At 45.0% G+C, this 13,394-nt stretch overlaps 2 protein-coding genes across 2 annotated transcripts in view; both read left to right on the top strand.

Moving 5' to 3' along the window:
* Positions 1 to 153: 153 nt before the first annotated feature.
* Positions 154 to 8,733, top strand: LOC146358887 (uncharacterized). The gene is made up of 3 exons (XM_084808579.1): positions 154 to 189; positions 5,874 to 6,671; positions 8,326 to 8,733. The coding sequence occupies exons 1-3, from the start codon at positions 154 to 156 to the stop codon at positions 8,359 to 8,361; spliced, it is 870 nt and encodes a 289-aa protein (XP_084664705.1). The 3' UTR covers positions 8,362 to 8,733.
* The window catches only part of LOC146358886 (cysteine-rich venom protein DIS2-like), a 50,809-nt gene continuing 45,783 nt past the window's right edge, over positions 8,369 to 13,394 (top strand). Inside the window, exon 1 of the mRNA XM_084822595.1 lies at positions 8,369 to 8,474. The gene's annotated coding sequence lies outside the window, so the exon portion shown is untranslated. The remainder of the gene's footprint in view (positions 8,475 to 13,394) is intronic.

Here is a 13,394-nt window from a genome sequence, read left to right as displayed (position 1 = left end):
GGGGTGGCGATGGCCAACAGGTAGCTCTGGTGTGGGCCGGTCCATTAAGTCACGAAGTCAGAAGCGACTGACCGAATAAACAACTAACCAGGTGACTTCCAGATGTTCTGGACTACAACTGCCATCAGCCCCAGGCAGTCTGGTGTAGCGGAAATGCCGCAGAAGACTTTTGTATATCGAGGAGATAGTGTGACATGCTACAACTGCTTCTTTTATGCCTGAAACTCCTGTGAAACCTTAAAAATCAAGCCTCTTAGGCCTCTTTAAGGGCCTTCTAGCCTCTTGGCCTGACTCCTGGTTTTCCAGAGTATGGTCAGGCTGGTAGGACATTGGAATGCGGGAAGATCTCTTTGCCCATGGTCCACCTGCCTTAGCGCTTACCTCTTGGTTAGAATTAAAAAAATGCATAAACATGGGAAGACTGAAAGTTTTGACCATCAACAGGTGTGAGTGATTAAGGGGGCTGTGAAAAACAGCACATAGACACGGGACTTCAAGTATATAAGTCCCTCCAGAGCATCATTCAATTGAGCTTCAGCACAGACTGGGACCATGGAGGTGCTGCATGTTAGCCGACTGGAGTCCCTCTGCTGTCGTTATCTGGGGCTCCCAACAGCAGAACAGAGGAGAAAGATATTTTGCTTAGGTTTGCTTTATAACATCATATGCTTAACTGTAATACTCTGCCTGCTGTAGTTAATAAGGCTTTTTGACTCTTACTCCCTTGTGTAGTCATTGCTCTGAATCCAAAAAAGAACATCTCTGCCTTTGGCAAAACACATGGCCAATGGTCAGGGAATATGGTAGTTGTAGTACAAATCATCTGCAGGGCACCAGGCTTTCATGAAGCTGTCCTCAAGGTCTCAGCTTCCAGGCCAACCTTTTCCAGAAGCCACCCAGCCAAGGGTGTTATTAGGAGTTGGCTCACCTGGGCACAGGCCCTGGATCTTTTTTGAGCTGTGTCCCAGATCTTTTGAGCTGTCATCGTTGTTTTTTTTTTTTTTTTTTACATTTTCCCATTAACTTCCACTGGAAAACAAAAACGGACATAACTTTTTTAGTTTGCAAGTTAAATTCATGAAATGTGGAACCTTGGTAGCCCCCATGGAGCTGATTGAACCTGCCCAATTTCAGGCAGTTAGGTCCAGTGGTGTTTGTGCTAAAGGTAAAATTTACTAATTTCAAGAAAATTTGTCAAAGCAAAGAGCTGTATTTTTTGTGTGTGCTTCTACATACCTGCATGGAATGTAGGGACCTAGCAGCCCCTATGGAGATGACTGAACCTGCCAAAATTCAGACAGTTAGGTCCAGTGGCTTTTGTGCTAGCCATGCATAAAGTTTCCTTTTCTCAAAGGAATATTATGCTGCCTCCATCGCGTCTGCAGAGTGCTGCCCCAGGAGGCTGTTCCAAGTGGTCCGGAGCCTGGTCGGTCCTGTGGCTCCGGAACCACTGGAGCATTCTAAGGCCTCCTGTGAGGCTTTGGCAAGGCACTTTGCAGATAAAATTGATCAGATTAGGTGTGTTACTCTGCACGCTGTGGATACAGTTAGTGAGCAAGAGGCGGCCTGTGGCAAACCGGTTTTGTGGGATCGGTTCCAGCTTCTTCCTCCTGATGAAGTGGACAAGGTGCTTTCATCTGTAAGGCCGACCACCTGCTTACTTGATCCTTGCCCATCTTGGCTCATTATGAGCTGCAGAGAGAGACTGGGTGAGGGGATCAAGGCAGTGGTGAACGCCTCCCTTGAGGAGGGAGTGATGCCATCAGCCCTCAAGGAGGCAGTGATAAGACCGCTCTTAAAGAAGCCCTCCTTCGATCCTCAAGTTCTGAACAACTTTCGCCCAGTCTCAAATCTGCCATTTTTGGGCAAGGTGATTGAGCGGGTGGTGGCGGTGCAGTTGAAGGCACACTTGGAAGAAACTGATTATCTAGACCCATTTCAGTCGGGCTTCAGGCCTGGGCATGGGACAGAAACGGCCTTGGTCGCCTTGGTGGATGATATGAGGAGAGCTCTGGATAGGGGTGAATGCTCCTTCCTTGTGCTCCTCGACCTCTCAGCGGCTTTTGATACCGTTGACCACGGTATCCTCCTGGACCGCCTGGAGGGGTTGGGCATTGGAGACACTGTATTGCGGTGGTTCCGGTCCTTCCTCTCCGGCAGGTACCAGAGGGTAGCACTGGGAGAGGAGGTTTCGGACCTGTGGCCACTTACTTGTGGGGTGCCACAGGGTTCCATCCTCTCCCCGATGCTATTTAACATCTATGTGAAGCCGCTGGGGGCTATCATCAGGAGGTTTGGGGTGCAGTGTCATCGATATGTGGATGACACGCAGCTCTACCTCTCATTCAAATCTTCACCAAGGTTGGCTGTAGAATCCCTGTCCAAATGTCTGGAGACGGTGAGTGGCTGGATGGGGAGGAATAAGCTGAAGCTCAACCCTGACAAGACTGAGGTACTTTTGGTGGGAGACAAGAGGAGGCTGGGGGATGTTGACCTGGTGTTGAATGGGGTACGGCTACCCTTGAAAGACCAGGTCCGCAGCCTGGGGGTCATTTTGGACTCCCAGCTGTCCATGGAGGCTCAGGTATCAGCTGTGAGCCGGACAGCGCTGTATCAACTCCATCTGATACGGCGGCTGCGCCCCTTCCTTCCCGACCATCTGCTCCCATCGGTAGTACATGCCCTGGTCTCCTCTCGTTTAGACTACTGTAATGCGCTCTATGTGGGGTTACCCTTGAAGACGGTTCGGCAGCTGCAGCTGGTACAGAACGCGGCGGCTTGCCTGATTAAAGGCAGCCGCCGGCAAGATCACATCACTCCAGTGCTGAAGGAGTTGCACTGGTTACCAGTTGTTTTCCGGGCCAAATTCAAGGTGTTGGTTTTGACCTTTAAAACCCTATATGGTTCCGGCCCAGCCTATCTTAAGGAGTGCCTCCAGCAACACCAGACAGGCCGCTTAACAAGATCAGCCTCGGATGGCCTTCTCTCTGTCCCATCAGCCAGGACAGCTAGACTGGTGGGGACGAGGGAGAGGGCCTTCTCTGTGGTGGCCCCCACTCTGTGGAACTCCCTCCCTAGGGAACTCCGTCATGCCCCCTCTTTAATGAGCTTCCGTCGTGCATTACAAACGTGGTTGTTCAGGCAGGCATTTGGGGTGGGTTAGGGTATTTTAAAAAAAAAAAATTATGGTAAAATTTTATTGTTTTAAATTGTTTTATGGTGGGTTGTACATCGCCCAGAGTGGCTGGGTGACCAGTCAGATGGGCGATTAATAAATTTAATAAATAAAAAAAATAAAAACTAAAACAAGAAGTAAAAATTGTCAAGGCACACAGGGGTTTAGAGATCCTAATCAGAAGGTGTTTAAGGTGAACATGAGGCGGTCACTATCCCTCCTAGTGTCCTGAGTTGTGAGCATGATACTGCAAGCTTAATACAGTGCCTACCCAATTCTGTCTCGATATTTGAGGGAGCACCTCTCCCTGTATATGCCTGCCTGAGAACTGAGATCTGTTGGAGGGGCCCTCCTCTGCGTATCACCAGTGCGTCCCACTAGGGTGGGACGTGAGAGAGGGCCTTCTCTGCTGTGGCACACTGGTTGTGGAATGCCCTCCCCTTGGAGGCCCAATTGGCTAAGACATTGGTCTCATTTCAGCGCCAAGTAAAAACATGGCTATTTACCAAAGCCTTTGAGGGCTAAATGCATTCCCTAGCACATTGCTTTAACTGTTACACTGTTTTAGATTTTAACGGTTTTAGCTTAATAGTTTAATATGTTTTTAGTTGTTTAAATTATTAAGTGTTTTATATTGTTTACAATGATTTTATCTGTATGCCACCCTGAGATCTTAATGATATAAGGCAGGATAGAAATGTTTTAAATAAATAAATAAAATGAATTGACTACCCTTTCCGCTCAGTCCTATGCATGTTTTGTCATTTGTGGGGTGGTGAGGGAAAGGCACTTAGTACATAGAATCATAGAATAGTAGGGTTGGAAGGGGTTTATAAGACCACCGAGTTCAACCCCCTGCTCAATGCAGGATTCTAAGTCAAAGCATCCCTGACAGATGGCTGTCCAGCCTCATCTTGAATGCCTCCAGTGTGGGAGAGCCCACCACCTCCCTAGGGAATTGGTTCCATTGTCGTATTGCTCTGACAGACAGGAAGTTTTTTCTGATGTTCAGCCGGAATCTGGCTTCCTGTCACTTGAGCCCATTCTTCCGTGTCCTGTACTCTGGGATGATCGAGAAGAGATCCTGGCCTTCCTCTCTGTGACAGCCTTTCAAGTACTTGAAGAGCGCTATCCTATCTCCCCTCAGTCTACTCTTCTCAAGGCTAAACATGCCCGTTTTTTTCAGTCTCTCCTCATAGGGCTGTGTTTCCAGTCCCCTGATCATCTTTGTTGCCCTCCTCTGAACCCTCTCCAGTTTGTCTGCATGCTTCTTGAAGTGAGGTGCCCAGAACTGGACACAGTACTCCAGATGAGGCCTAACCAGCGCTGAGTAGAGGGGAACTAGTACTTCCCGGGATTTGGAAGCTATGCTTCTATTAATGCAGCCCAAAATAGCATTTGCCTTTTTTGCAGCCACATTAAAATGCTGGCTCATATTCAGCTTGTGATCTACAACAATTCCAAGATCCTTCTCGCTTGTAGTGTTGTTGAGCCACGTATCACCCATCTTGTAACTGTGCATTTGGTTTCTATGCTCATGCTCAGAGTTTCTCCATAATTTAGCCCTAGTTTTGCAAATAGACCCATTGGCTGAATCCTGGTGGAATCTTGGCAAAATGAAATTATAGGAAGGAAGCTTTCCATAATTCCCAAAACTTCCTGACTGTTAGAGCAATAGGACAATGGACCCAATTACCTAGGGAGGTAGTGGGTTCTCCCACGCTGGAGGCATTCAAGATGAGGCTGGACAGCCACCTGTCAGGGATGCTCTGACTTGGATTCCTGCATTGAGCAGGGGGTTGGTCTCGACAGTCTTATAGGCCCCTTCCAACCCTATTATTCTATGATTCCTCTTTTGAAGACCTGAAAATGTCAAGGCCACCCTTGCACAAAAATCCCTGTGGCTATCATTCTGAAATTTGGCAGACATGATCTCCTCTGATGAGGCAATGAATCGTAAAAATTCCATTGAATTCTTCCAAAGAATAAAAATGTGATTGACAGTTCCCTTTAACAGAAAATCAAAATATAAACCCTGCACCTATTTTTCTGACATTGGGCAGGTGCAATCCCCTTCTAGGGGGCTACTATGCCTGAAATCATCATCTAGTTCTGACCAAGAAAAGTTTTTTTTCCCCCCCAATTTCCCATGGTAGTCCACAGGCCACATAAAGACTCGTTTTTTTGAAACACTGACTCAGGTTTGGTGCTGAGCTGAAGTGATCTGACTACACATTTACCGGAGCAGAAGCAGGATGTTTTCCAAAATGCTGAATTGGGGTCTGAGTTGAAGTGTGTGTGTGTGGGGGGGTGTCAGTCCACACTTCTTATGCATGCATGCATGTATGTAATCTATACACACTACATGCACGCACACACATATTTGAGATATAGTTAGACTCAGATATATGCAAATTTGTGTAATGGGCCTGTGCCCGGATCTTTTAAGAACCGAGCAACGCCCCTGCACCCAGCTATCTTTGTTTCTTTAGAAGAAAAGACTAGCTGAGAATAGGCTAAAACCACCTAGGATTTAAATAACGTTAAACACGGAGTAGGCACAGGCTGATGAATAGCGGCTATACCAGGGCAGCGGCGCGGGCGCACGACACACCCACCGCTACGGCGAGAAAGGGACGCGGGCGCCCGTCGACCGCACCGCGGAGCAGCGACGCATTCGGCGGGTTAAACGCCTCAGAAGCAGCCGGGCCGCGGCCGCGCGTCCTTCCCCCCTTCCGCTTCGCAGGGCCCCGCCTGGCATTCTCCGAGCGGAGAAGCGCGGGCTGAAGTTCAGCGAGCGCTCTCCCCAGCCCGCCCGGCGCCAGCCCCCTCGTCTAGCGAACGGGCCAGGCTGAATAGGCGGCGCGACAACCGCTCCGGCCCTCGGGGGTTCAAGCGGCGCCGGGGAGCCGGGCGACCGCGTAGCCGCGCAAAAGCTTTCGCGACGCGGAGCTGCTCCGTTCCCCGAGGGCGCAAGCAGCGCGCGGGGTCGCCCCGGTCTACGCTCCGCGAGGCTGAATGCAAAATTCGTGGCTTGGGAAGCAGCCCGCGGATCCGGGCCAGATCACTCGCGCGCAGCGCGCTCCACTGCTTCGTCCTCGCACCTCCTCTTACAGCGGCAGGCGGAGCTCCGCTGGGCGCCTTGGCGCGCAAGGCGGTTCCTAGTGCCGTGTCTGGGGTGAGCGCGCCGCGGAAGCCGAGTTTGCGATATTCCGGCCGGCGTTCAGCCCCAGGTCCCGTGGCCGAGACTCAGCCCTGGCGCAGGAAAAGAAGCACTCTTCGATCTGCGTCTCCCGGAAGTTTCCGTCGCAGCCATTTCTACTGGGGTTGTGGCCGTGCGGGAGGACGGGCAGCACAGCCCACTCCGTCGGCTCAGCAGGGACCAACGGCCGGCTGGGCGCCTCCTCTTCCCGGTCGAAGAGCGGCGCCTGAATTCGCCCGCTTTCCTTATTCCTCCCCGTTCCTCCTTCCTTTTCTTTCCTCTCTCTTGGAGACTGTAAGCGTTGTTCGCCCTCATTTTTTAATTTGACGATATTTATGAATCGTTTACTTTAAAAGAAATGTCTAAGCTATGTATGGAATAGTGCAGTATAAGATCATCATCAAAATACTGTACTCGGTAAAATACTGTATATTATTACTGTATACCGAAGACAAGATTACCCTTCTGAGAATGCTTATTGGAACGGGTACATTCTCAGTAGGTGCTGAAAACCCAAAGGGTCAGTGCCTGTGTGATTTGTTCTTGGAGTTCTCTCTGTCCAGCTCTTAAAAATCTGCAGGCATTTTTATTGATTATGATGATAATGATTAGTCCCCAGGATACCATTCTGCCCTTCCAACATACTGCCATACCTTCATGTGATCAAGAAACAGAATTCAGTAAAAGACATTCTCTAATTGATCCTTTGGAGGGGGGTTAAATTAGGCTTAGAAGTTAACTTCAAAAAGCCAAGCGTGTGCACATTTACACCAGACTTTGTGTCCCCTGCCTAGTCCCTGAGTAAAAGGAAGAGACATTTTGACTCCATTGGACATGCACAAAATGCCTGTGCAATGCTTCCTTTCTCCATTCTGCTGTAATAGCCTATCCAGATACTAAACAAGGGGGGGGGGATATCTTCAAATCTTACTTCCACCATAACCTCATTGGGTAGCCTGCAGTCCTGATCAGAAGAACAGAGCCTGTTCCTCAGCTAAGCTTCTGTAGTTTGGTAATATGCATAGCTTGAATTAACTGCACAGATACCCTGCTTGAATACCTTTAGGAGTCAATGATGTCTGACTTCAGACCATATGTCAGAAGCCATAACTGAAGTCTAGAATGAGGACATCCCATGCTATGTATTAATTGGAAATGTGTGTTCTGTATCCTTGAGCATCTGCGGAACTTATGTAAAAAAAATTGAATAGTTGCAACCAGTAATTCTAGGATGACTTCTAGGACTTCTATTGATGATTTAAGAACATAAGTACTACTGCTTTGTGCCAGTCTTAATCCATCTAACCTGTCATTCTGCCTATCAAAAATTAATTCAATAAAAGAACACAAACTTTCAAGTTAATGCAGAACTCTTTCTTGAGGCAGATGCTCAAAAGTCAAACCAGGTGTTTCTGAGCAAGGGCTACATGTTGTACATCTGCAGCTTTCCCCCTACTTAAGATGGAATTGAAGAAAGTACTTGTTCTGAGGGTGACCAAGAAGATGCTTCAAGGAAGTCAGCATTTTGGGAATATCTATCTCCACTTGCTTAGTCATTCTCAATGTCTGGTGGTCAGATCTTGTCCCTGAGGAGGCTGTGCTTGAGACGGTCCTTGCTAGTATTCCCTTACAGCCCTGTCCATCTCTTGTTATTTTAAAATGCCTCCCATATAGTTTTTAAGGCAAGTGTGCTGTACTGCTTTTCTTTCTAAAATAAACTTTAACATTGAATTTGCTGCTTGGTAAATCTACCATTGTGGCTTGGATGAACTAATCTCAGCATGTTTCTTCATCTGGGTAGCTTGTAGCTTATGAAAACAGCAATAAAATACCACCACTAACAACCATCTGCAATTGTACGGTGCTATAAATGTTCAAGGCACCTTGGATCCTTGAAGTACTTCAAGTTAAGTTTAATATTAATGAATAACTTGTGAACCTCTCACAGCGTGGAAAGGTAGAGAAAAGAACCTACATAGCTTGAAGGTGTTACAACTTCAGACTTCAAAGGCATCACAGATCCAGGGCTCCAAAGAAAAGTGATCCTGCCAGCTCCCAACTACTGAGGAAAGGAGAAGTAAGACAAAAGTGTTCGCAGTAAGTAATTATTATTACATCCTGCTCCTAAACATGTTCTTGAAAGGTAAGTCAGTCAGATGTACTTACAAGTAAATATGCCCAGGATTGCAGCTTTGGGCAGAGCAATCCTCTATTCCATTTACATAGCGTGGGAGGACACATTATTGCAACATCAACACCTGCATCTCTCAGCTGGCATATCTTGGGTGCACCCAAAATGCAATATTAAATATAATCAATTAGCAGTAAAAAAAAAAAAAAGTCATAGTAAAATCAAGCTACACATAAAAAGCTCTGTTATATGTAGACTTGTATTTTGAACTGAGGGGTAAAAATGAAAATCTGCACTCTGCTTTTTTAGTGTACTTGTTTCCAAAGTGTTTTTAAGCTTATGAGCCTGATATCTGTATTGTCTAGTAACTTGCATCTGGAGAGTATTACATAAGACTTTTGGATTTTGACAGGCTACTTTTGACAATTTGCAAGAGCTCTTGATGTGGAAAATACTGCACAAATATGCCCTGGTACAGGTTCTTAATAAGGAACAGCATTTATTACAGCAACATAGAACACCAGATGCTTTTTCCCCTTGACTGCTGAAGTCCAGAATCACAAGTACTATTCTGGACTGCTTATCCTTTCTTCATGCCGTTACCAGCAGAGGGGTTACTGTCTGTGTTTCCGAATGTCTTCAGCATCATCCACACAGCAATTTCCCATTCCATTGTTGCATCGGCCAACGTAGACTTCCACAGGATGGCAGAGTGTATGTCGGCAAACTCCCTTTAGTCTCCTACATCGGCCTGTGCCTTCAAAGACATGAGGAATGTTTGTGATCCTTGTTAGTATTTCTATTGACTCCTGTGCAGAAGTCAGTATATGAAGCCCAAGAAAGCAAATACACACATGTCTACTGACTGAGGAGGATAACAGGAGGTTGTGTTTGAGTTCATAAGGGGTGTAAGACATGTTCTAATAAAAGAGGAGACCTCAGGGGATACACTAGCAGTTCAATATCCTTGCCACCCAATTCCACCCACATGTAAAAGTTAATTAGCATGTCCCTATCAACCATTGCTGGGGATACCCAACATGCTCTTTGGGCATATCCACACTTTATAATAGTGTAAGACACTAAAATCTGTCTCTGGTCTCTGGGTACACAGCAATATTGTCTTCATCCCGGTGCCAAACTGTACTTCAGGATGGATCACCATATTTTCATTTTTTAAAACATATATATATATGAGCTTCCTTTCAGCCCAAATAGGGCCTCTATTGGCAACTTACAATTAAAATGTATAACAATTTTAAAACCTTACAAATTTTAAAAACAATTTACAAACTTTAAAACAATTTAAAGTCTTCTGATGTGGCACACATACAAAGAACTAATTCACACATACAGGTTCACCACTCCTTGACTATAGCAACAAGTAATGATTTGCATCTGTAGTTGAACCCTCACAGATAATTCACTGATGGAGTTTTGATGTCACCTAACACTTTAAAGGAGACAGCTCACACGTTCAACTGAACATCTCTGAGTGCCAAAACATACATTACTTTTTTACTCTGGGATAAGTGCAGGGGTCCCAAACTGGATTGGGAGCCTAGCATGGGGAGCAGGAGGGCTTAAACCCTTCCCTCTGCCATGGTCCGGGTCCAGATTGGGATCCCTGCACCTAAAATATATTTTTCCAAATAGCGATCCGTTTGCTTTAATGGATCACTTATTTGGCAATATATATTGCAGATGGAAGGGTGCTTACTATAGATTTTAAAAGACAAAAGACATGGGTGCTAGCTGTGACTTTAGAGTAATGCATACTTTGAGTCTGAGTGTTAAGAGAGCAAATGATGCACATTCAAATATGATCAGCTTCAAATATTACTATAAGTAGCACTTGAGCTTTTTCTTCCAATGTTTTGTTCACTTTGTAAGAGTGCATTAAGCTTTTTTCACACTGTAATTTATCAGGCACCTAACAGTATTGCAGGGTGCTTTGCATAATTAATTATGGTTTACAATCTAAGAGATCCTATGGTCCCTGGGAGAGCATCCCAGGGACCATAGGATGGCTTGTAAAACCCCTCTGAGGTCGGAGACGGCACTCTGACCTCAGAAGGGAAAGTCAGAGTTCTGACCCCAGTCCTCTCTCTCTCACAGCCAGCACAGAGAGAACTATACCAGCTGCCTCTCCGAGGTTGGAAAAGCAACCTTGGAGCCTCAGGAAAGGGGGCATTCCAGTGGGCAAAGAGGGGAGGAGATTGGAGAGGCCAGGATACAAGTTATCCTGAGCCTCCTCCGGCCTCTTGTCATCCCCCTGTGAAGTACCCTTGCTAGATGGGCTGAAAAGCCCATCTAGAAAAAATGCAGGAGATCAGAGGACAGGAAGGCAAAGATGACATCTGCCGTTCTTCCTGCCCTGCTGGCTTCAGGAAACTCAGAAGCCTCTGAGTTCAGGGGGTTCTGAGCAGTGAGGATACAATCAATAGGGTGGTACCCTAAGTCTACAATTTCATGCAAACTTACCTGGGAGCAACTCCTGTTGAATACAGGTGGACTAACTTCTGAGTAAATATATATAGGACTGTGTTGAACAGTGATTTCCAAAGCAAGGTGTGTATGCGTATGTATGTGTATATGGGGTTAGTACGTTTATATGTTTGGGTTAGTTTTTGTTTTTCTTGCAGCTACAGTTCTGAAATGTTGAAAGCAAATTTTGAGAAATGCTTTTTTTCAGTTGGAATGAAAGCCCATGATTGATTGTTTTACCTTTCTCATGGGAATATGTGCCCAAATCAAAAGAATGCATAGGCTGTAATCCTATCCTATATACACTTACTTGGGAGTAAGTCTCATTGAACTCAGTGGGACTTACTTCTGACATGCATACGATTGTACTGTTAGGGCTAAGAATGGGGGATAAATTATTTCAGTTTGCATTTTAATGCAAACCTACCTAATTTATACTTCCAAACCAAAACACAGCTATCCTTCAGTATTCATATGTCTCCAAATTTTGCAATGCAGTTCTCCAATCAAAAAATGCATACAAGATGTGTATATTAGGGGAAGGTATGCAAAAAATTTTATATTAGTGAAAAGAACATACAAAAATGCAGTACATTCACGGAAATTGCTTTAAAAATTTGTACACTAGGCAAAAGCGCTTTCAGAAATGAATATATTAGAAGAAATGCACACAAATGTAATAAACAATCTGCAAACTGATGCGGAAATGGGACAGAATGAATTTAAGATTGGAAAAATGAGAAAATGAGAGAAACTGAAATTGACAGGTTTATCCATTCCTACTTAAGGCCGCTTCAGAATCACATATTTCCGTTCCAACATGAAAAGCACTTCTGAGGAAAAAGCATGAAAGTTGCATATATATCTCATATATGTGATGGTTGGCAATGACTTCCTAGTGTGTATGTACAAATGGTAAAATTGTCAGATGATTATCACCATGTGACAATCTGCATGCAACTTTTTCTTAAACAGAGCCCTTTTCTGCAGCCTGTAGCCTGGTTGTATACAATGGCACACCAAAACCTGCCCTAATATTCTTGTTCAAAGTCTTTTATTAAAAATACAGATTTTGAAAACTAAAAAGAATTGATGAAATATTCAGTCCTTAAAAATATATATAGCATGTCCTACAGAGAGAACCAGGAGAAACCTGTATGTAATATCAGAGTTGCCTTCAATGGTTACAATTTTTTTTTTGCTAACATTTACTCAGGTGACTCAGTCAAGCCATCTCCAAGAGAGGCTGAGAATACCACAGCGCTAACAGTGTATTAGTAGAAGTAATGCAGATGAGGGAAATAAGTTTTTCCTTAAGGAAAATACCTGAGGAAATTATAACACTATATTCTGCACCCTTTTGACATTCTTACCTGATTTGTCCAGGTAGATAGGATGGAACAGGCAAAAGACAAGTATAAAAAAATAAAGGAACCTCATACTGGTTGAAGTACAGGTGGGACTGCACTAGGAAAAGAGCAATAAAGATAGAATGAGACAGTAATTCTTAACATATATGTTATCTATGATACACATAGACACTTTCTGTCATCCAAATAAGGACCAGGTCACCTGCAGGGTTGGTGCAGGGTTTTAAAAACAATTATTGGGGTGTTTTTGTTTTTTATATTCCTATATTTACAGGAGCAGCTAGCGCATTAGCTGGTAACTTGTGAGTCTCAGGCTGCAATCCTGCACCCACATATCTGGGAGTACACCAGGTACTTAACCTCTTTAAATATGGATTTTGCATTTTATTTTATTTTTTGGAATATATTAGTGTTTTTTTAATTGTGCATCGCCCTGAGAGCTATTAGCTATAGCAGCAACACTCTACTTCTCGTCTGAGCTTCAAACTAGTAAATAAGATACAGTTCCCATTGCTGAAAAGGGAGTGAAACATGATGTTGATATTAGAATGCACCCAGTCCGATTGGCTTCTGTATGTGGAATGGCGGGGGTGCCATCTTGTACTTCACCAGAGGCAAGAAAATGTCTTGAGCCAGCCCCAGACTGTCTCCCCTCCCCCCACATCCCTCAGTTTGGCTATGCTAACATTTTGGTAGATAAAAGCTGTGATTCAACTGGATCCAGTGGTGGCTGGAGTCAATTGGCTGGAATTTTGCTGAAGTGCAAAAATCCAGTGTGAGTTTGTGCAGTTGGCAGTCAAATGACCGTCACATGCTGTGATGAGCACCTAAAAGTCAGCATAGGCTGACAAAAACCTGAGGCTCCAAAGGTTATATGAATGCAGCTTGAAGTATCTGAGGCCTAAGGCTGCCAACTTTCTAACTAGCCCATGTAGCTGTCCCTTTAGGAGCACTTTGAACTACAGCAACCAGGAGGTGATTGCTTAGCCTCGTGACATGAAAAGCTTCTACATAACAATATCATGTTAA

This window comes from Heloderma suspectum, chromosome 1 (assembly GCF_057233095.1).
Source record: "Heloderma suspectum isolate Gila_16-S chromosome 1, 16-S_ref, whole genome shotgun sequence".
In the NCBI taxonomy this organism is placed as follows: Eukaryota; Metazoa; Chordata; class Lepidosauria; order Squamata; family Helodermatidae; genus Heloderma; species Heloderma suspectum.
The sequence above is the reverse complement of the archived record's forward strand: the minus strand, read 5'-3'. Positions and strand labels throughout refer to the sequence as shown.